This window comes from Sciurus carolinensis, chromosome 12, assembly GCF_902686445.1.
Source record: "Sciurus carolinensis chromosome 12, mSciCar1.2, whole genome shotgun sequence".
Classification (NCBI taxonomy): domain Eukaryota; kingdom Metazoa; phylum Chordata; class Mammalia; order Rodentia; family Sciuridae; genus Sciurus; species Sciurus carolinensis.
The window spans coordinates 58794376-58819390 of record NC_062224.1 but is presented as its reverse complement, the minus strand read 5'-3'; the positions used below and the strand labels follow the sequence as shown (position 1 = coordinate 58819390).

Here is a 25015-nt window from a genome sequence, read left to right as displayed (position 1 = left end):
ATTTCCTTCTGAGCCCTGACAAGCAGCACCTTTAATATCCAAGTTTCTATTAATAGTCTGTTCAAGGTTAATCCAGGCTAGGCTTTTTCTGTCAAACACCTCAAACTCCAGGCTTGATATCTCACCTAATAATTCTAAAATCATCTGTACTGTTTTTGGTATTGTTATTGTAGCACCCTATACTTTCAGGTACTGACATCTGTACTAGCTCCCTATGGTTGCTTTAACAAATTACATAAACTTGGTAGATTAAAATATCACAAATTAAATTTCTTATAGTTCTAAAAGTCAAAGAAGGGTACAGGGGAGTGGAATGGAAGATAGATTTCCATGAATATACGACCACATTTTTCAGATTTGACACTGGAACCATGGAAAGAATTTATATAAAACAAAATTAAATTGAAAAACTGATAAAGCACTTGCCTAGCATATGTGAAGTCTTGGATTTGATCTGGAAAAAACAAACAAACAAACAAACAAAAAAACAAAGGAGCTTAACTATGTACCGAGTTGGTAAAACCACACAGAGAGAAATGATTCCTGTTCATGTGAAACACACAAATTTGTATGTCTTTATTAAGTTATGTGTTATACTCTTAAGGACTGAACAGACTCCAAAAATCTACAACTTTCTAGGAATTATATTGCTGTTGGTTGCAGTGGTGATGCTATTATTCTAAAGTTGTTCTAGGTATGGAAGGATAAAACAAAATGAGTAATTATGGTGTTGTTGCTGACAACTGGAATTTTTTTGACTTGAGATAGAAAACACACAGATATAGTATTGATTAGGTTAAGTTAAAATCCTATAGCCTGAATTTGTGGTAAAAACATTACCATGACTACAAAAAGTCCTAGCTCTGTCTACTAGGGGAAAAAGGAAACCAAGACCCCATTAGCAATTTAGTAGTAATGACCAACCAAGATTAAAGTTTGTAAATATTTTTCATTAGAAATAATCCTGGAATATCTTGCCATATTAGAAAACAAAAAGGCAATCAAAGATTATTTAGAACAAATCAAAAGACTTAGGAGCAAACTCAAAGAGACTCCCATTGATCAAAGATGAGTCAAGAATAATAACTACACTGAACTAAAACATAAAGCATTTTTAAATCTGGGAGGAAGGGAAATTTATGATACTTAATTTTCAAAATAGAAAAAAAATTGGTAACCTTTGAAAAGTTCTAGGGAGGGATCTGTGTCATGGGTTCCTAAAAACACCTTTAGTTTTGATGATGTGCTAGGAGGACTTAGGATTTGGTATGTAGTTATATTTACAACTATACCTTATTACAGTGAATGAATGTAAAAGGATGTAAAACAGAATTAGCAAGGGAAAAGGAACATGGGGTAAAGTCTAGAGGAGCCTCTGGGTTTCCAATCCAATTGAAAAATTGGCTGAGTCTGTTTCTGATAGAAATACCCTGAATCTTTGTTTCAGACGGATTACTCAAAGGCAGTGAGTTCCAGTTCCACCTGTTAGATTAATACCCTCCTGAGTGTGGATGACATGTATAGGAGTTGTGTGGGAAGTGCAGGAGCTTAGGCCACCCTGCTGTCTTGCAGTTAGCACTGAGGTATGAGCACAGTCGCAGCAGCCTGTATGAATTCAAAGTGCATGCAGAACTTATAAAGGCAGCATGGGAAGGTTTTCTTTAGGAAAAAGCAGTACTGAAAGACAGACTGAGTATTGAAAGACAAGTCTTCTTCCTTAGAGCTTCCCCACGCACCAGAGTTTTGTCTTTTGATGTTGTTGCAAAAATCAGTATGCATCATTTAGCAATCATAACTTCACATCTTAAAAATGGTCCCCTACTTTCATTGAGACCTTTTGTCTGGAAGGGACGTACTATAGGGGCAAAAGTTTTTATACGAAAATATTTTTACATAACAACCAGAAAAGATGTATCTATCGTTATCAGGGATAGGTCAGAATTAAGTCCTGAATTTTCAGAAAATTTCAAAATGGGTTTATAGAATCATCTGCTCCACTTTCATCCTGATCACTTATCTACTGAGTAGCCAATAGAAAATCATTCCATTTCTGGGGACAGCTACATTTAGTAAAGACCTGACTAAGGTGTATGTACCAGGAGAAAGGGAAAGGGGAAGGAAGAAAACTAGGCTATCAGTTCACGGTTGCAAACTGCAATTAATCTAGAAAGTCCTCAGATTAGACTGCAGTGAAACATCCATGTTAGGAGTGGGTACAGGGGTCACAGTTCTGGTGACGTGGGCTTTCCCCACTCTTTGTAACTTTGGGCAGTAATCAAAAGTCAGGAATGTAATTAGTCCCTGGTACTGGAAATACTGAGCTGATTAACAGCTTGATTTCACCAGGGAAGCCCTTTCCTGTGGACACCTGCAAGTATCCCAGATGGTTCATCAACATTCATGTTTTTATCGGTTAGAGCCTCACATATGGGTGTTCTAAATCTACAATGATTTCCAAGTAGAAGTCTTGTTCCCTGAGTCTGTACCTTTCAGTTTACCTCAGCTTGTGCTGAGGCCAAAACAGTATAACAGTCAATGTCGGGTTTCAGTTTAAGAACCAAGTCCCGGCAATTAGGATCTGTGAATTCAGGATACCAAATAAATGAACAAAAAGGCTGACAAAAGATGCTAAAGGGCCAGGCAGCCAGGTTTCCAAGTTCAAGTGATAAACAAGGTTTTTCTAAGCCCTTTCTAAAATCTACTCAAAAATAGGCACATTGAGCTGATCAATCACTGTCAGATTTCATAAGTTTATTAGCAACTGACAACTGCTTTTAAAAACTTTTAATAATAATATTTTTCACCTGGAGAGTCCCTCTTTTCATGTTCTCTCTTTTCCCAGAGGCTCCAATAGATAAACAAAAAACAAACAAAAAACAAAAGAATGACAACAACAACAACAAAACAGTAAAAATTATCAGTTATGCAGACATTTTTTGCTTTTAATATTCAAAGAATTTAACTTCCATTCACTCTACAGCATAAAAAGCAAGGAAGTTGTCCTACTAACACTTTTTCTTTGCAGCATTCCTTGGTTGAGACAATTTCTCTTTTTTGTAAAATTACAACCATGAAACATTTTACATTAATTTCTATCATATATTCACACTGCAATAAACCACAAAATACAAAGCCATTAAAAAAAAAAATCTTCCCTTTTTTTTTTTAAATTGCAAATGTATTCAAATCCCCTAGCAGTAAATTTAGTATTTACAGGTTTAACATTATAGCTGCTTTGGGAAATTCTGGATGAAGTGTGAGTGTGTGTGTGAGTGTGTGAGTGTGTGTGTGTGTGTGTGTGTCTGTGTACCTCAGCAGTAGCTAGGCTGCTGTAGCATGCCCCTAGCCCTTTTTTTGGTATTGGGGTCTGAACTCAGGGACACTCTACTCCAAGGTCTTGCTAAGTTGTAAAGGTAGGCCCAGAACTTGTGATCTTTTTGCCTTAGTCTCTTGAGTAGCTGGGATTACAGGTGTGTACCACCAGCCCAGGTGATATGTTTGGTTCTTTGTTCCCTCCTCCAGACTAGAGCCTAAGGTTTTTGTAGGGTCCTGGTCATATACTTCGCTAAGCTGGTACCAAAATTCCAGTTTTGTAAACAAAAGGCAGGTACATAACATAAACCAAGTGATTTGTATAAACAGGTTAGGCACAGTGGGGCCACTTCCACTGTTGTAGAAACAGAATCCTCCTGAAATTCAAGTTCTCATATGCTAGGTTGGGTGTCAACATTACAGGCAGGCCTTTCTAGGCATAGTAGTCTGGGATGTTAACTCACTCCTGCATAGGAACTGATTTTTCCCCCCACTTTTATTTTATTAATTTTTTTATTAGTGCATTATAGTTACAGATAATGGTGGGGTTCATTTTAACATAATCAGACAGGCACGGAATAAAATTTGCTCCATTTCAGTTCCTGGTACTTCTTTCCCTTCCCTTCCCAACTTATTTTTTGAAAACTAGTAAATAAAAGGGAAAGAAACAACCATCTATCCTGTTTTTTCTATGTGGATTGTACCTCACTCATGGTCCAGTTGAATGAACTTTGTTTAGATTCTGATTCAAACTTAACTATTAAAAAATTATGACAATTAGGGAAATTTGAACACTGTATAATTGGATAGTATTAAGGAATGAACACTGATTTTTTTTTTAGGTCTGACAACATTGTGGTCATGTTAAAAACAGTCATCTTTTAGAGAGCTACAAAGTGAATATTTATAACTGAAATGAAATAATATTTGTGAATTTTCTCAACATCTGGGGGATGGTCCTGGTATTCTGGAGTAGGGGCTTATAGAGGAAACATGGTTAGCCATGAAGTAATAATTTTTGAACAAGTAACAGGCACATAGGACTCATTATTATACTATTCTACTTTTATATGTATATAAAGGTTAAGATATTTAGATTAGATCAATGGCATTTAGTTGTGATAATGCTAGTGACTGTTTTAGAATTGGTCATTTGCCCCAATTCCAGGCAATATGGCCTGCTTTGGGAAGGGGAGAATAAGCGGGGTCCTGGGAAAAAGTTTCACTGTTACTAAGGAAGAACCAAAGGGAGAGAGAGTTTTCTTCATTCTCTGGATGTTGTGTCTAATATTGTTAGGGCTATCTGAAAACTGTAAGGGGAACCATAGCCTGAAAGCAGAGATCTCAGCTTAGATGAAAAGAAAGACATTAGGGCCCTCATGACATTCTACTGAGACAGTGACCATATTGACAGGAAACCTGCAGTATGCTGGACTTCCTGTTTTGGGAGATAAAATGTTTCCTCTATGTTTAAGCCAATATAAATTAGATTCAAATGGATCTAAGTTATTGACTAGAGGTTGGCAAACTTTTTCTGTAAAGGCCCAAACAGTACATATTCTAGGCTTTATGCCATAAAGTCTTTGTTTAACTACTCAATTCTCCATTGCAGCCTGAGAGCAGTTAAGGTAACAGGTAAATAAATGAACATGGTTGTATTTCAGTTAACTACATAGATACTGAAATTTGAACTTCACATATTCTATATGTGACATTATATATCCCTGTTTTGATCTGTCAATGATTGAAAAATGTAAAAACCACCTGTAGCTTACAGGCTACACAAACATAAATAGTATGCTGGTATTGGCTGGCAGGTTATGGTAGTTTGCTAATCCCTGTGGACAGGAAGTATCTGTACTGCTAACATTGTAATTTAAATGGTGATCATGCTTAGAATTTTTGGAACAATGTCAACATAAGAGTACACATATAAACAATCAACTATAATTGCCTATGATTTTGTCTCTCTGCAACTGGTTATAAGACACACATCTCCTCAACTATGTTGTCAATGATGTAAAAGCACACAGTTTTACTACATGTCTTTTGAGGACCTAACATTAAATTTGTTTGCTTTCATATATACGAGGTTCACTAAAATAGCTTCTTCTATCTCTTACCATCTGAGTTCTAGTTTCAAAAGTACCACAAACAAGCTGAGTGGCCTTGGTGAAATCACTTAACTTCTGGATCTTAGTTTCTTTTAACAATTTAGCATTCATAAGAGAAAAAACATGAAAACTGTGGACTAAAAAGATGGCTCCTATCCCTAATATGGTTTCAGGTGCAAGCCAGGGCTGAGGTGGTGGTATAGGTGCTCAATAAAGTTATTGATTTATTTGGGAGAGAAAATAAATCAGAATCAGAGGAAGTAATGATAAAGTTTAACTTGAATAAGAAGTCAGGGTCTAATCTGAGTTCTCCATAACAATCTTTCATAAGTCTTTTTCTAATCAGAGCCCATTCCTTGCCTATGAGGACAATGGATTAGATGCTATTATCTCTATCCATTTTAACATCCTATGAATCTTTGAATGTGTTCCCTAAGAATGTAATATCTGAGGTCAAAAATGCTTAGAACTGTGTGACTCAGGAGGCTGAGACAGGAGGATTTCAAGTTTGAGGCTGGCCTCAGCAACTTAGTGAAATCTTGTCTTAAAATAAAAAGACTGAAGATATAGTCCAGTGGTGAAGCACCCGTGGGTTTGATCCCCAGTACTGGGAAGAAGAAAAAAAAAGCAGCTTAGATCCACCTGCCCTCCCTTTCCTGAAAATCAACAAGGTCACCTCTACATTATCAATACAAGTACTAGACTACTACTGGTGGTGTTCTCAAACTTTTATTTTCATGTGAGCCATCTGAGGATTTTGTTACAATAAGATTTAGATTAGTATATTCATAAGTGGGGCTGGGTAACACGGCTATCTCATGACACACACTTTGGCTTGCACAGTAACAGACCCCTTTAACCCTGTTAGAGAGCCATGCTGAAGAAACCATGAGGGAAGTGAAAAAGGTCAGGAGCTGATAAGCATTTCTGTAGAGAAGGTCACTCAAACAGCAGCTCATTTTCTCCTTTATACCTTCCACAATTTCTGTGGTACCTTGATGCTGTCCCTGCATCAAGAGTCAAAGTTGGGGTGCCACTCAAGTAGTATTTAGTTCTCTAGATCTTATTTTATAATCTTTTTAAAATTTCTTCCCTCCATCTTCTCTTTATGGTCTTTTAATTTTACCTAATTTTGGTCTTCTGCTTAGGATTCAAAAATTGGGAAGGCAAGTAAGTGCCTGTCATAGGTTTGCAGAATAAAATCTCAAGATAGGAGAAATGAATTACTTGTTAATAAGAGTCAGGAAAACATACATGTTGGCAACTAAAATTTAGCATAATCATAAGCCCTGTACTGAATTTATATATTATAACCTCATTTTGTTATTTATTTTTCACTTGGCAAGTGAAATTTAGCAAAATTTTAGTACTAAGAAACAAGTCTAGGCATTTTGTTTTAAATTTTTTGTAGTTGTAGATGGACAGAATACTTTATTTTCATGTGGTGCTAAGGATTGAACCCAGTGCCTCACATATGCTAGGCAACTACTCTGCCACTGAGCTTCAGCCCCAGGCCAGCATTTCTTTTTTTAAAGTGAAAGTTTCAGGTTATGTTATGTTTGGATCTTAAATATCCAAAGGTTCATGTGCTTGATAACCAGTGTGAGGTGCTACTGGGTGGCAGAATCTTTTAAGATATGGGACCTAGTAGGAGGTCATCAGGTCACTGGAGTTGTGTCCTTGAAGAGGGTAAAGGACCTGACCCCCTCTTTTCTCTCTTTGCTTTCTAGCCACTATGGGATAAACAACTTGCTCCGCCACATGTTCCCTGTCACGATGTGCTATGCTGCCACAGGCCCAAAACCCACAGAGTTGACCTACCATGGACTGAAACCATGAGCCAAAATAAACCTTTCACATTTTTGTTTTTCTTAGGTAAGTGCTACAAAGAATGCTAACATGATATTGCAATAAAATGTGTAAGAATAAGACACAACTATCTGTACTCTCTACTGATGGTAAAGGATGAAAAGAATTACGATTTAAAGCTATACTAACTCTAAAGTTGCCAACTCTGGAAAGACCATACAAGAGAAAGAAATACAATACTGTGTTTCATACAACAAGGATAATCAGAAAAATAAATGAAACGAGATTGAATATAGTGGGACAGCAAGTATACAATTATTGTTATTTATCTGAAGAACTTTTAGGATAAATTTTAATTTACCTCTGATAAAGCTGAAGAAAAGTGATTGCAGTTTTTATGCATCAAATGATATGCATTGCCTTTATATTCTTTTCCCAGTTCTTCTACAATTTTTTCTATATCATCTTCTAGGAAGTCAGTGCTTCCTAAAACAACAGCTTCTCTTAAAGAACAAAAAGAAAAGATAAAAATGAAAAAAAATGAAAAAAAAAAAAACAAAAACACAGCTGTGTGAGGTTATTTATAAGTATATTTAAAAGCTTGTTTATTTCCAGGAATGTTATGATTGAAGTAATAAATCAGGGTTAATAAGACTAAAGGTAAATGAGATATTTTTAAAATTTCAGTTATTTTAGCTCCTACTTTTCTGCAACAAGCTTATATAAGTACACTATTTTCTAATTATACAAATATATAAGTTGTCTTCTTTAAGAAACAATATATGTTATTAGAAAAGCAGTTCCATGCTAAAAATATTTCTGTTGAATTACACTCACCAGCAAAGGGCTGGATATATTTTCACTCAAAAACAATTTTTTAAACTTATCTGCCACTGTGCTGCAATGAGATGAACTGTCAAACTCGACTATATTTTTAAAAACATTATAAAAAATACCAAACAAAAAACAACCAAAAACTACTACCCTGGAAAATACAATAGACATTATTCAATAAAAGACAGAACTTTGGTCAGATACAAGTTAGGTGTCAGAGAAAGCTGAAAATAATTAGAAAATTATTTTATTATCAAGACGTCTTGCTAAAAGGAGACTTAACGAATTGATTCAAGATGCATTATAGCACCTTCCACACATAAATGTTTTGATTCAGTGATAAGCTAAGAGAATTACAACTGCAGTATGTAAGCCCTGTACTGAATTTCTATATTATAACCTCATATCATTACTTTTCCTTGGCAAGTTAACTATTCATAGGTCCACAAATTTTGTTTCTTTTCTTTCTTTTTTTTTGGGACGGGGGGAAGATCAGGATTGAACCCAGAGGCACTTAACCACTGTGTCACATCCAAGATAGGATCTCAAGATAGGAGAAATGAATTACTTGTCCTTTTTAAAATTTTGAAGACAGGGACTTGCTGAGTCTGGCTTTGAACTTGCGATCCTTCTGCCTCAGTTGCCTGAGTCATTGGGATTACAGGAGTACACCATTGTGCTTAGTCTACAAGTTTCTATAAAGGCTCTTGAAACTAAGATTCTAAATATCAATAAAAGTAATTCTCTTCAGGAATAGAAATTTGATTATTAGCATTTAGATTTTCATTGTTGTTTACCACTCATAAAGCTCATGAGAACACTCACACCGATACTTTTTTTTTTTTTTTTTTTTTTTTTTGTAGTGGGGATTGAACCCAGGGGCTAAGCTTAACCACTTAGCCATATCCCCAGGCCTTTTAATATTGCATTTAGAGACGAGGGCCTTGCATTTAAATATTGCATTTAAATTCCTAGGGCCTTGCTAAGTTGCTAAGGCTGGCTTTGAACTCGAGATCCTCCTGCCTCAGGCTCCCAAGCTGCTGCGATTACAGATATCCACAGGTTTGAGGTTTATCATTATATGTGACACCTTTATCTTAATTATAGTTTCCAGGCTAATCAGCTGTTTAGTTATTTCAAATTTATAATGTTACTTTCATTAGGAAAATGAAGGTTTTTTAAACAGTGATATGTAAGTCACAATAAAACTTTTCCTCTTTTTCCCTCTTAGGAGATGGGGAGAGATGGTTGGGTAGGAGTTTTCTGAGGCAGAACCTGAGTTAAACAAAGACACAAATATTTAAAAACTAGACAGAATAACCTATGTAGGTCCTGAATAAAACCAACAGAAGCTAATTTTAGACACTTTATTTGACTAATTTTCATCTTTGCATAACAATTTAAATACACACACATAAATATGTCAGTAAATAAACAAAGTTAAAGAAACATTTTAACTTTTTAGATTTCAATCTACAGAACAAATTCTACATGACTGAAGAACAAACTTTGGTTCCTAAGACAGTGTAATGAAAATTATCCTCCCTACTTACTTAAATTTAAATGTTTCTCCTAGTTCAGAAGCATTTCCTGGGGAAATTTCAAATATTCCAGAAAAAGGATAAGGATGGCCACCATAAGCAAATTCTGCAAAGAGAAAACTCATGATTTTTAGTATTTATCACATAAAATTTAACCAGAATGCTCAATTAGCTTTCATAAATGATGAGGATAATGATAACATCTAAACATAAGCTGCTTTCATGATCATCTCATTTAGCTATTACTAGTAAACAGTTGTCACAAAAGATCTGAAACTTTAATAATAAAAGATACTCAAAGGTAATCTTGATTGCTATATTTATTTGTAGTCACAAAAAGGAGAGTGACTAATACTCAAAGGTGAACAGTCTCTCTGCAAAAGCATCATGCCAAACTAAGCAGACAGTCAGGTCAGTGTTTTGCCACTTTTCAAACTCACACTTGAGTGTAGAAACTGTCTAACGACATTGAATTTTCATGGTTTCTGGGATCAAGACTCTCGATTTATGCTGGAGTTAAGGGTGAAACATCAAACCTGAAACACTGAATTCAATTCCCCTCATTCCAAAAATGAGCTGTCAGAATTAACATATACACCCATGGCCCACACAGCACAATAAATCTTTTAGCTAGGAGGATACTACATGTATGTCCAGAGCATAAATATAAACTCTCCTCTAGAACAAAAATAGAGAATAGTTTCAAATCAGGAAGGAAGAAGAATTTCTGACTACAATTCTATTCTCTCAGGTAGATTTTTAAATGGTTAAGTCTTAGATATAAAGAATTCCAAACAACTATTTAAATTAATCTCATCACTTAAGATTTATTAAATATAATCTTAAAAGGTCTTAGAACAAAGCATAGGAAAGAACAAGGCATGTACTAAGTTTACTTCTGATTTAGACCTTTCAGAAAAAAAATAATGTAGATGAGAAAGTGTTTAGTACTCAACTCTGAAATATAAATTTTACATTTTTTTTTTTTTTTTTTTTTTGGTGCTGGGGATCGAACCCAGGGCCTTGTGCTTGCAAGGCAAGCACTCTACCGACTGAGCTATCTCCCCAGCCCCAAATTTTACATTTTTTAAGGATAGAATTTTATAGAGATATTGTAGATAATCAGATTGGACATAGGAAAAGCACATCTAGATTTAACTCTCTCAATTATGATAACAAAAGACCAAGACCCACTTATTCTTTTACACAAGAAGCAATCATCCACTTTCAAGAATATATTTGGTCCTAGTTTTGCTATGTTTACATGGACATGTTTTAAATCATGCTTCTAATTATTCCTAAACCATTTTATGAAGAGGAGCTATAATTATATAGGTAACAAAGCAATGGGCCAGCATATAAGAACATTTGGGTTCAAATCCTACTTGTTAGAATATGACTTTCAGTAGGTTTGAGCTTCAGTTACTTCCTCCGAAAAACAGAGAAAATGATACATGCCATCAACCACTGCACAGTAGTTCATGTGGTTCAAAACTTGATGGCACTTCAAAAACTGTAGCATATGAACCAAATTTTAGTCAAAAAGAAATACATGTACAATTTTGGTGAAAGTCACACAAAGCAATAGAACAAATGCACAGACCACAACAGCACACATGGCGATATTCTAACCATTAAAACTTTCAGTCCAAACATCTCATTGCAACTTGGGATTATTTGGTAGGTGCAGCCTTTCAAGTGAAATGGAGCTAAAATAGCAGATCTTTGTAGCCAAGATTTAATATGCTAAACTGCATATAGAAGCAGCTAATGTGGAATAAAAAAGGGGCAGGGCTGGGGATGTAGCTCAGTGCTAGAGCACCTGCTTAGAATGCACCAGGCTGAGTTCTAGCCTCACTACCAAAAAAAAAAAAGTGCTACCAAAAAAAAAAAAAAGTGTAAGTACCACATTGGTACATTTAAGAAAATTGGTCTGTCCTTTATTTTAGCTAAAGCTGACATGTAGTCTTCAGGAGTAACTCTGAGTAAGCCACAATAACATTCTTAGAGGTTATAGACTGCCTAGCCTATGTTAATAAAGGCATTTCTGCTGTAGGTTAACTTTATGCTTCAAACTGGTATATTATCATAACCCTCATGAAATGGGCAATGTGATCTGTCTTAGGCAGATTATTACTAGTTACTAGTTACAACCCGATCAGGAGTAGATCATCTTGCACCAAGAGTGGGAACCAGAACAAAGGAAAAAGCTGTTGAAAATACAGCTGCTTGGTTTGAACAGCTCCTGTCATGTTTATCATAATAAAGCATAATAAAGGTAACAAAAATGAAAAGGGCTGAGTTTATGACAAAGGCCATCATTCTTGAGCAAAATGCTAGATGTAATCTAAAGCAGGATTTGCTCAGCAATGTCTTTAGACTTTACAGATGCATATTTATAGGTCTACAAAACCAAATTTATTACTGAAATTCCCTCAGGAAATTGGTATTGCAAATTAACATTCTCTAACACCAACCCTTTTCCAACCAAGATGATTGTTTTCATCAAGTTATTTTCAAAGTGCAAAGTTTCTTAGGGACTCTAATATACATTAGAGCAAAACGAACTATCACAGCATAGTATTGGTATTAACAATCTCAAAAGGCAAATATTTTGTTAACACGTAGTATTTAGAATAAAAGATGATGAAATGAATGTATGCCCTTGTACTTTGAGTACTTTCTCCCCAGATACATTCTATTTTGGGCATTTTTCCAAAACAGTACAAACACGGGAAGATTCTCCTTACCCATTTTCTGCAATAACATGTGGAAGTGGTTAAAAAAGAAAGAAAAAAAGCTATAATTATGATTTTGCAATTCCTTTAAAAAACAAAATGCTCAAAAAGTATTTAAACTGTATGTACACATACCTCTGCCGTATACTTCAATTCCTGAATGAAAAACTCCAATTCCAATAGATGAGGTGTATTCATTCATCCAGTACTAAAAAAAACAAAAACAAAAAACAGAAAAGATTCCAAACATCCATTCACTTACAACTCAACTACACATTATAGGAAGCATGTAATCTCACTTCTTAGTATCTTCCCTTACAACTCTGAAACTCCCGTGATAACAATTCATTTGGACCCATGCATGTCTTCAAGGCTTGTGTCACATCTCCTCTGGAAGGCCTTCCTGTGTTCCAAGTGAATGCCTCAATTTCAGTCCCGTACATTATCTAAAGCTTTGGACATAAGCAATAAAATATAAACCTAGTCAGGTTGGCAAAAATGTTACATAAAAGATCATCTGTTAGTGATTTTAAAAAATAGATAATCTCTGCTTTTGTGTTTATTTTTCCTTGATAATTCTAAGCTTTTAATTTTATTATCTAGTGAGCTCTCTGAAGGCAGGGATATTTTATTCTTTTCAACATCATCTATGGCATGTGTCATATATCCTGGTCCAGCTTAAACTTTGCAATGATAAAGTACAAGAATAAATAATATGAAGCACAGAGGTTAGAATAACCTTCTTATATCACTGGTATAAAGAAAATTTCTTAGAAAAGGTGCTATCCAAACTGGGTCTTTAGGAACAAATGATGTTTCCCTAGACACAAACTGGATGGGGTAGGGGAGGAGGGAAAAAAAATGCTAGGAAGGTGGAAGGGGAAAGGAGATGTATATAGGTAATACGATTCCAAATTACTGGAGAGGATTAAAATTAGAAAGAGTAGAAGTTAACAGTTCATTAAACAAACAGGTAACACTTCAACAGTGTTACAAACCTATTAGATTTCTCCTGGTTTAGAGGATAGATAACACGTCTTTATTTTTTCTAGGTTTACTCAAGTCTTACTTAACCTTGGCTCCATACTCCTAGCCAGTTTCTCCAAGGTGTGGAAAAAGGCACATTCTCATATTGTAGGAGGAAGCATAAATGGAAAAGTCAATTTTTTCCCCTTTTAAGTGGGAATAAAATTACATGATGATAAAAAATATTTGACAAAGAATAAGGGACTTTCCTAATTAGATCTCAAAATATTCACCACAACAATATGGGCTATTGCAAGAATATCCTCAAATAATCCTTGTATATGTAAAAACATGATATATGATAAACATGGTATTTAAAATTAATGAAAGCATAAGTTATTAAAATGTGTTGACAAAATTGATGAGTAAAAACAAAGAACTTCATATATCCAAAAGATTCTAGTGTGTCTAAAAATAACCATATACTAGAAGACAATAAAAGATTAGAAAAAAAAGAAGATAACAAAAGTCAACATAAGTAACACAAAAAACCTAGAACTTTACAGGGGAAAAACACCAGTTTAATATAAAACATACGACTTTTTATTGTGTAAAACTATACATATGTATAAGATCAAAAGATAAAAGGAAAAAAAATTTTAATACACATAACAAAGATTAATATGAGACTTCAAGTGTCCTTCTCTCCGTAAACCTACAGGGTTCCTGGTTTTAGATAGTCAAAATTTGGAATGCAAGTTAGGAAAGTGAACCAATGCAATTTTAAAGGGAGGGTAGCACTAGTGTACATAAAAGAAATTCCATAAAACATTTATTCAAATATATTTAATACCAGAATTTGGTCAGCAAAAGTTCAGACAGCCAGGTGTACCTGTAAATAAAACCTCAACTAGAAAAAGTAAATCCCACAGATGTGGGCAATTACAGAAGAATTTAGTGGTCAACAAACATGAACTAACAATCTTACTAGTACAGAAAAACATTAAAAATGCTAATGGTGTTGGTAAAGGTATGAGGAAGACAAGCACAAATGCAAATCAATAACAGTTACTTAACATTTCACTTCTTGGATCTAGTCTATAGAAATACTTGTACAAATGCAAAGACATATTCTAGAATATTAACTATAGTTGCAATAATCTAAATATCAGGAATGGTTAAGTAAATTATGGTAAATCCATATTATAAAATATCATACAATTACCAAAAGGAATGAGGTAATAATATATAAGGATGTTAAAAAAACATACAAAAAGCTGGGTACTCCTATAATCTCAGAAATCTCATCAGCTTGGGTAGTTTAGTGAGACCCAGTCTCAAAATAAAAAAAATAGAAAGGGCTGGGGGTGTTGCTCACTGGGAGAGTGCTCTAGGGTTTAATTCCCAGTACCAAAAAAGAAAGAAAAGAAAAAAAAGTTAGCTACTTAAATGATTAAATGTAGATGTGAGGGCAGAGAATTTGGTAATCACCATTTTGTGGCCCTCGGTAAATAGATTCAGGCAAGGATCATGGAAGATAAAACCACTGGAAGAAGGGTGGTGGATAAATGATATTCATATGGATTCAAAGTATCTCCTTCCTCCCATTTTCCCTAAATTACGAAGAGAATACATACCTTTGCAATGGAAAAATACAGTGACTATCACATTATCCAAATGACTAAACTGGTTATAGTCAGCCGTTCGACAAACTGATGCCATATGCCTCCAGACATGATGAAAACGCAAAGGCTACAGTATTTTCTCTCCTAGTTTTCTTGTCAAATGTGTTAAATAGAATATAATCATAAAGAAACATCGGGTAAGTCTGGACAGTGTGACATTCTACAAGAAAAGTGGCCTGGTCTTTTCAGGCAAAAGAATGGTGGCTATTCTTTTTTTAAATTTTTTTCAGTATCCAGGATTGAACCCAGGGGTGCTTAACCACTGAGTCATACCCCAGCCCTTAATTTTTTTTTCCTTTTTTTCATTTTGAGACAGGGTCTTGCTAAATTGCTTGGGGCTTCCCTAAATTGTGGAGGATGGCCTTGAACTTGCAATCCTCCATCCTCAGTCTTCTGAGTGAGTTGCTGGGATTATAGGCGTGCACCACCAGACCTAGTTGTTGGCTATTAAGATAACTATGTGCACTGAATGAACCTCGACTGGATCCTACATTAAAATAATAATAATAAAAAAAGCTAAGGTGACCGTTATTGGGACAACTGGGGGAAAGAAGAATACAAGCTATATATTAGATGATATTACAGTAATCAAAAAATTCCTGTGTGATAATAGTACTGTGTTTTTAGGTATAGACTGTCTTCTTAGAAAACACATACTGAAGTATTTAGAGAATTACTGTGTTTGTGACTTATTTTCTATATGACTCTCTTCTGTAAGTGTGTATAAAAAAACAAATATGACAAAATGTTAAAAAACGAATGCATTTAAGTGAAAGGCGTATAGGTTGTACTCTTCTTTCAACTTCTGAAGGTTTAAAAATTTTCAAAACAAAAAGTTAGGGGAAACTAAGGAGAATGATCTAGTCCTTTGCCTCCTTAAAACAGAAGATAGAACTTTCCAAGTTTCTCACTATCCTCCTATTTTCTCTCCCTTTTCAAATTAAGAGAGCAGAAAATACCACAAAGAATCATGCTAGTCTGCAGAAAATTTAGGCTAGTCCCTCTCCCCACCCCTCAGTCAGTGGTTTCCCTGGCAGTCAACTTCTAGGACTCAAAAATTTTTTTCCAGTGGAGAAATCCCATTGTTTATATAGCTTGCAACCAATACCTTGTCTTGTATGCTACTGCCTTCCTTAAGCACAGCATTAACAGGACTTTTGTTCTGGGAAGAAACAGTTCTATCTTAAAGTAGTTTTTCCTCTTTTCTTACGTGCTTCTCTTTCAAAATATAGAATATTTCCCTAAAATATATACATAATGGTTTGCATGCAATAATTGAAAGGTATGAAATTCCATTCCACTTACTTTCAGTACCACTTAATTTTAATAATCTCTCTTTTACTTGTTTACTTTTAGAGCAGTAAACAGTTTACAAAAGTGCTTTATAACAAATTTCTACATTAGGAATCTAAAATGTTTTATTAAAAAAAAGGTTTTCATGGGGGAAAAAAATGGTAACTTTTGGCAAGAGGGTTAAGATGGGAATACTCTTGTCAGAATGGGGACCCTGAACTCACAAATTTTTTATTTTCTTATTTCTTACAAATTAGTTTTTTCTAGTCTCTTCTTAGGGATCCTATGCTTAGAACTCCCTAAATGTTGCCTGGGTACTATACAACTTAAGTTGGAAATTTCCTTGCATTCAAGATCTTATATTCAGGCTGGAAGAATATAACTCACTGTTGTGTTGTATGTATGGGGTTCTGGGTTCAATTTCCAGTACTGCATAAAAGAAAAAAAAAGAAACAAAAAGGACATCACATTCTAAAAAATAAATAGTATGTGTTGACACATTTTTCTGTTAAATGGGAGAAACTTAAGCACAAGAAAGAATGTATCATCCCAAAATTTGGTCAGTACTTACAAATTTACTATGAGCTCTGGCCTATATAAAATTCCTAAAGAACTGCTGAGACAGTACAATAAAAAATGAACTGTACAATAAAAAGTACAGAACAGGGCTGGGGATATAGCTCAGATGGTAGAGTGCTTGCCTTGCAAGCACAAGGCCCTGGGTTCAATCCTCAGCACCGCAAAAAAAAAAAAAAAAAAAAAGTACAGAACAAAAGTACAATAAAAAATAAACAGCTTTGCAAATAGTAGTATTATCTCCATTTTCAGATGGCAGGCTGAACAATCAGGACAGGTGTTTTGTCCAAGGTTATAGAAAGCTTTTAAGTTGTTAGGGAAGGAATTTTTAACCGAGATAATCCTTTGGATAGAATTAACATCGATATATACAGCCCACATCTAGATTTTTCTTTTCTTGTTTGATGGCTCTTTCAATACTCTCTGCTAGGTAGAAATTAATGATGTTAACTTTCTTCACTGGTAGCAATAATAATGAGGAACTTATGCTTTTCACATTTTCTTTGTATTTTCTATCTCTAGAAAGGTTCCCAAATTTTAAGAGATAATTTCTTTATGAGGTTCAAGAAACTATCCACTTAGTGGTTGGAAGTAACCATCTCTATGAAGAGATGGCTCTACTAGCCTAATAAATATAAAGGATTATAAGGAATACTGTGAACAATTGTATTCTAGGAAATTATATAATGACCAAAATGGCAAATTTCTGCAAAGATACAAACTACCAAAAGTAAATTAAGAAACAGAAAATCTGAATAGCCCTCAAATGAGAAAAATGAGTTAGTAATTTAAAAACTACCCAGAAAGAAAAGGCCAGGACCAGATGACTTCATTGGCAAATTCTATCAAATTAATAAGAATGAATACCATTTCTTCACAAACTTCTAAATATAGAAGGGAACACTTCACAACTCATTCTGAGGCCAACATTAAGGTGATATTGGAACACAGGCAAATATCTCTTACATCTGTTTACAGATTTAAAAATGTTCAACAAAATGCTAGCAAATCAAACCTGGCAACACACCAAAAGGATTATGACCAAGTGGGATTTATCCCAAGAATGAAGGATTTAAGATTAAAAAACAAAAAATCAACCAATATAATAGCCCACATCTCAACAGATGCAGATAAAATCCAATATCCTATCAACAAACTAGGAACAGGAAAAACCTACAACCTGATAAGGGGCATCTATGAAAAACCCCCTAACTAACATACTTAACAGTGAAAGACTGAATACTTTCCCTTTGAAAGATTAGGAATAAGACAAGGTTGTCTGTTCTTGTCAATTCTATTAGACATGTGCTAGAGATTCTAGGCAGGGCAATTAGAGAAGAAAAAGTAAAAGGCATGAAGACAGGAAAAAAAGAAGTAAAATTTTACTTCCTTTTGATGACATCTTATGTACCAAAAAAAAAAAAAAGAGCGATCCACTGAAAAACTATTAAAACTAATAATTCCATAAGGCTGTAGGGCACAAGATCAATATTCAAAAAAATCAAAGTGTATTTCTAAGACAGCAGGAATAACCCAAAAATGAAATTAACAAAATGATTCTGTTTATAGTTGGATCAAAAAACGAACTTGGATAAATTTAAAATGTACATAACTTGTACCTGGAAAGTATAAAACATTACTGAAAGAAATGGAAAAATAACCCATGCGCATGCACCAGAGGGCTTTATATTGTTAAGATGGTAATACTCCCCCCCCCAATGAGCTAAAGATTCATCCTTATATGTCTTTTTTTCCCCCATATATTAACAAACTAATCTTAAAATAAATGTGGAAATTCAAGGGACTCAGAATAGTCAAAATAATCTTGAAAATGTTGGAAAACTCACACTTTGATTTCAAAATTTGGCACAGAATTACAGTGATCAAGACAGTATGTTACTGATATAAATACAGATATACAGATCAACAGTATGGTAGTCATAATTCAGAAATAAATCCTTACCTTTATGGATTATCTTTAAGAAGGCTACCAAGACAATTCAGTGGGGGAAAGAACTATGTTTTCAACAAATGGAATGGGACAACTGGACACCTACATGCAAATAAAATGAAGCTAGAGTGCTACCTCACAAAATATACAAAAATTAACAAAAAATGGATCAAAGAACTAAATGCAAAAACTAAAACACTTAGAAGAAAACATAAGCATATCCTGGATAATGGATTATGCAGTGGTTTCTTAAATCTGATGCTAACAGCACAACAACAAAACATAGTTAAATTGGATACCAGCAAAATTAAAAACTTTTGTTTCAATGCCACTATCAAGAAAGTGAAAAGGTGAACCAAGCATGATGGTGCACACCCATAATCCTAGTGACTGGGGAGGTTGAGGCAGGAGGACTGTACATTAAAGATCAGCCTCAACAACTTAGCAAGATTCTGTCTCAAAATAAAATAATAAAGGTCTGGGAGTGTAACTCAGTGGTAGAATGCCCCTGGGTTAAATCTCTAGTACAAAACAAACAAAAAAAGTGAAAGGGTATGCACAAATTGGAAGAAAATATTGACAAATCATATCTCTGATAAGGGACTGCTAACATATTAGGAATCATTTCATATGCATTCTCCTGAGTATAACTTTTAAAAGGCAGATAATAAAAAATGTTAGTAAGGATGAGAAGAAATCAGAATTCTCACACATTACTGGTGGGAATGTACTGGAACAGCTGCTTTGGAAAATGGTTTGGCAATTTGTTAAAAAACTATACATAGAATTAACATGTCACCTAGCAATTTCACTTCTTCACATATATGTAAGAGAAATGAAAATATATAGTCACATAAAAATTTGCAACCAATATTCACGGCAGCATTTACAGTCAAAAAGCGGAAATAATCTATTTGTCCATCGGTTGACGAATAGATAAATAAAATGTGATACATCTGTACAATACAGTAATCATCTTTCAATAAAATTAATGAAGTATTGATGTGTACTACAACATGAATGAATCTTGAAAACATTAAGCTAGGTAAAGAAGCCAATTATGAAAGACCACATATTGTAATTCTATGTATACAAAATACCCAATCATACAGGTAAATCAATACAAAGTAAATTGATTTGTGGTTACTTATGACTGGGAGTTTGTGGGACAGGGAGGGAGATATAAGGAGTGACTGCTAATGGGTATGCATTTTCTTCCTGTGGTGATGAAAATTTTTTAAAATTGTGGTGATGATGGCTCCACAACTCTGAATATACTAAAATCCACTGGTATATTTTAAATTGGTATATGAATTCTATATGAACTAATGAAGCAGTTAATAAAAAATAACATCAGTTTATTCAAGTAAAGGATTTATTAATTTCCATTTTTGTTTTTTAACAGGCAAACTGTATATTTAACTAAACAAAAAGTATTTTATATATACCTTAAGTACCTTAAGGATAAAAGATAAAATTTCCTTCCTGTATTCTTTTTTTTTTTTTTTTTTTTTTTTTTTTTTTTTTTGCAGTGCTGGGGATTGAACCCAGGGCCTTGTGCTTCCAAGGCAAGCACGCTACCAACTGAGCTATCTCCCCAGCCCCCTTCCTGTATTCTTTAAAAAAAAAAAAAAAAAAAAAAAGGAATTTGGTATTATAATTAGGTTTTTCTTCTGTTAGCAAAATGGGAACCAAGAAAGTCATGAAGAATAAAGTTTCCATTTCCTTGTTCTTATTACAAGATGTGGTCCAACGTAAATTTTACTGTGAGGGAGACAATCATATGCTGTATACCAAAGCTTCAAAGACAGACCTCATATATAATAGTGATTCCATAAGATTTTATAAGAGCTAAAAAATTCCTATTGCCAAGTGATCTCATGGCCATATTAAGCTCATAATGCAACATATTTATCACATGTTTGTTGTGATACTGGTGTAAACAAACCTGTGGTTGCTGACTGTATATAAGTATAGTACAAATAATTATATATAGTACATAATACTTGATGATAAACCACTGTTACTGGTTTACATTTATACTATACTATACTACACTACACTATACTATACTATACTCTTTTCTGTTGTATTTGTGTATTCCTTTTAAAGAAAAAAGGCTTACTATAAAACTAGATGCCCTGTTACATGGACAGGAGTCATATATCTCATTTACCTTGCAGCAGTCATAAGGCCTTCACCACCAAAAAAGAGGCCACTTTGGGTGACTGACCAGGACCATCTAGGTTTGTGTAAGTATACTCTATGATGTTTGCACAACAAAAAGTCTGATAATACAAGCAGGCAATTAATTGTGTGTTCCCTTGTTAAGCAATGTATGCCTATATGCAGATTATGGACAAGGGACTCTCAAGGAAAAAAAAAAAAAAAAAAAGGTGAAAACCAAAAGTACTAGGTACCCTAAAACATTTTTGAAATAATACAAAAGAGAAACCACAATTTGTTTCCTGAATTCTCTATTCCCAATCAAAAACCTTTAGATAGATTACTTCTTAAATTATAGACTGCATTTCCAATTCAAACTAGCTGCCTTCTACCTTTGCTTTTAGTTACAAGGAAAACAGGATATAAAAAAAAGTAACACCTCAACAATTGCAGGAAAAAACAATTCTAAATATATATTCTGGTGTGCCACCTTTGCATACATGAATAGCAGCACATTTCTGAAGAAATTTTTAGAATTTACATTGTGCAGTGAGTAAATCAGATGCTTTTATTTGGTGTGATAGAGTCAGAAAAAAGGGTAAGTCCTTCAGGAAGAATTGGTCACAAAAAGATATGCCCTCCAAATGTTTCTGCTCCTGTTAGGGCTTCCTAGGTCTATTATTAGAGAACACGCCTGGAAGGCTCAATCTTTATACACTGGGCTGGCTGCCTGTGGAAGACATGAGTTTAATTCAAGGTCAGCATGCCTCTAAGTCCTGCCAAGGCTATGTAGACAATATGGATGGTGCCTGTTTAAGTGGAGATTTAATGAGTGGAGATAACTATAAAAAACAAAAAGCATACGAAGACTGAATCTTTTACTGAATGATTTCAGTTGTAAAACTCCCCTACCATAATGACTGTTGCTAGTTACTTGCACTGAAGTAATCATTATATGGTAAGATTTGTGAAAATTAGGAGTAGTGTTTCCATTCTTTGTCATTTCATTAATTATTTTACTGTTATCAAAACTTATTTCACATAGCACCTCTCAAGCAATGGTTTCCCTATAAAGCTCACAGAGTCATCTCATATTTGCTATGTGGAAATTCATATTTTTGTAGATCACCATGTAATACCAATCTGCTTAACTTCATTTTACAAACTACAATTTTCTAACATAAAATATGAAAATATTATAAATATGCAAAATGAAATCATGGCCAAGAACATGTATCCACTAAAAACAAACAAGTTGAAGTAGCTACGACTGGATGTTAGCAAGATTCCTGTTCATTTGTGTTGGATGTGTCTTTTATTTTGTTGTCTCAATAGGAACAGATGTCAAAAGTTTAAAAACACATACTTGGGGAAAAAATGAATAATCTAGGATATTTTATCCAAATACAGTTGTTGCATTAAAAACTAATCAGTGACCAGGAATGCTTGCAGTGAGATAAGAAGGTCTCTAAACAATGTCATAGTGAAGGAAATGGAGAGAGGAAGCTGGCCTATTTCCCTCATTTCCAATCTTTAGGTGAGGATCTACACAGTGACCTTGTTTATAAAGTAAAATATAAAACCTCTGAAGAAATCTACCTGCCCAGCACTCCCCAAGCTATCCTACATATATATCCCTCCTGTTTGCAGGTACGGTGTATCCAGGTTTGCTACTGAGGAGTGAATAATAAAGTGTCCAAAACCTGTCTGTCAAGTCTTCCAAGTTCTTTCTTTGGGATCAGTAATCAGTATGCTTGGGGCATTTGCTGTCCTGGGGTTGAACGACAGTCCTAGAAGCTAACTTTTTATTTGAACTGGGGAAAGACCATTTTTATTCCTAGAGTGTGGTGGTCCAGGTTTAAGAGTACAATTAGTGTTTAATAATTAGTTTAGGGACTATTGCTTTGAAACGACTGTGGAAGATGGGATGAAGAGTTATATATAGTGACGGCAGGGATGAGAGTTACACATAATGATACCAAGGGCCAGCCTTGCAGAGGAAATTGATTACACAAAAGCAATGCTGTGCAAGAAAGAACATTAATGGCAGATTCACTAACTGAGGATAGGATCTATGTACAAATTTATCCAGTACTGACAACTATATAATCCCTCAGAGGTTTTACATGAGAAATCAAAAATTTTCATATGAAAGTTAGTTTACAGTTCAATTCTTCTTAAATCCTTCTTAACATACCAAAGGAAAACAGTGAACGAGCAAGAGGTTACCACAAAACAGCCTCTCTCAAATCATTAAACAACAAAGGAGTCACCACCTATTTCAACCATTTGTGCTGAGGTTATTATCTGGTCAGTTTAATCTAAGGATCTGTTCCCTTGGGGGGGTCAAACTGGAAAGTCCACAATGTCTCCCTATTCCTCTTTAGATCACAAGGGCATTTCTTCTATGTTTGAATGAATCTCAAAGATTATCTAAGTATTGTAATGAATATGAATAGAAGCATTGAACTACAATACAAAAGACACTGGATTGAGAGAAGACTTGGGATTTTGCCATGGTTTTCTCATATATGTTTGACAATTTTTTAAGGTATTCAATCTGTCTGTTGGGTTAAACAGTTAATCGGTGCTTAGGAAAGCTTTCAGTAAGGACTCAAGAAAAAAAAAAAGTGGTAATGAAGGAAATGGAGAGGGGAAGCTGGCCACTTTCCTTATTTTCAATCGTTAGGTGAGAATCAAAGCATAGTGACCTTGTTTGTAAAGTAAAAGAATGTACTCATAAACTATCTGAGGAAATCTACCTACACAGTAAGCATGCAACTATCCTACATATATTTCCCATTTATAGGTGTTGTGTGGTGCTCCATCGTATCCTGGTCTGCCAGTATATAACAAAATGTCTAAAATCTCCATTGAGAGCTCCAAATTCTTTTTTGGGGGGACTGGTAAACAGCATGCTGGGGCATTTGCAATCCTGGGGTTGAAGTCTCAATAAGTTTTATTCTAACTCAGAATCCTGGAGCCAGAACACCTTGGTTCAAATTCTGGTTTCATGTTTTACTAGGTGTGTGATCTGAAGAAAGACATTTTCTTCTCTGTTCCTTGATGTCCACACCTACAAGATGGGATAATAAGTGGAATCTACCTCAGAGGGCTGTTGTAGGGTTAACAGAATTAACATGTATAAAGTACTTAGAAGTGGGCTGGGGTTGTGGCTTAGTGGTGGAGCTCTTGCCTGGCATGTGTGAGGCACTGGGTTTGATTCTCAGCACTGCATATAAGTAAATAAAATAAAGGTCCATTGACCAACAACAACAACAAAAAAAAGTACTTAGAAGAGTGCTTGACACAGGGTAAACATTACTATGTCAGAAGTAGCAAACATATTTATTGGCAGTATCATCCTTGTGTAATATTTCTGTTCTGCATATTGGGAAAGGTTATATGCATGTGTAAATAAGCAGTCTGGGTTATCCTTGAAGTCTCAGAATTTTCAAGAATCTTTGGGAACTGAAGTCAAATTACCAAGAGTGGTGACTCACTGAATTGAATAGCAAACAATGACAGAGTTAATTTGACTCTACTTTAAGACTCCTACACGAATTATTCATATTCTTGAGAAGTACAGATTTGAGTATAAGGACTCTTTAAGGCAGTGGTTTATAGGATGCCTGTATGTGTGAGGGACATAAGTAGAGGCTGAAGAACCTCATCTACTTTGGTTCTAGAATCATACAGTCCTGTACTTACTTTCTGAAGTTGATGGGAGATGGTAAAGTACTTGGATGGGGGCCAAAGAAGGATCACTCATGCACACTTTATCTCCTCTAATACCAATAAGGGTCACTGAAGTCTAGAAGGCTTTTAAAAAGCATTCTACGGAAGTATTAATCCAATAGAAAGGAAAAGGAAACACTTCATGGGGAAAATATGTGGGAAGGCAATAAAAATCAGTTAATAAATAAATAAACGAATAAATAAAAATCAGTACCAAGTGCTTTTGGGCTTAATATTGCCTCAATGCAAAAAAAAAAAAAAAAAAAAGGCCTAAATATTCCTATTCATTTTT

At 34.6% G+C, this 25015-nt stretch overlaps 1 protein-coding gene across 2 annotated transcripts in view; it reads right to left on the bottom strand.

Moving 5' to 3' along the window:
• Positions 1–25015, bottom strand: part of Desi2 (desumoylating isopeptidase 2) — a 49654-nt gene that overhangs the window by 7210 nt on the left and 17429 nt on the right. The window contains exons 2-5 of one of the 2 annotated variants that reach the window (XM_047520781.1): positions 12648–12800; positions 12484–12556; positions 9623–9716; positions 7597–7738 (exon numbers count right to left, since the gene is read on the bottom strand). In XM_047520781.1, coding sequence (XP_047376737.1) covers positions 7597–7738; positions 9623–9716; positions 12484–12550 — 303 coding nt within the window. In that variant the 5' untranslated portion in view covers positions 12551–12556; positions 12648–12800. The remainder of the gene's footprint in view (positions 1–7596; positions 7739–9622; positions 9717–12483; positions 12557–12647; positions 12801–25015) is intronic. The other variant, XM_047520780.1, reaches the window with a different exon arrangement.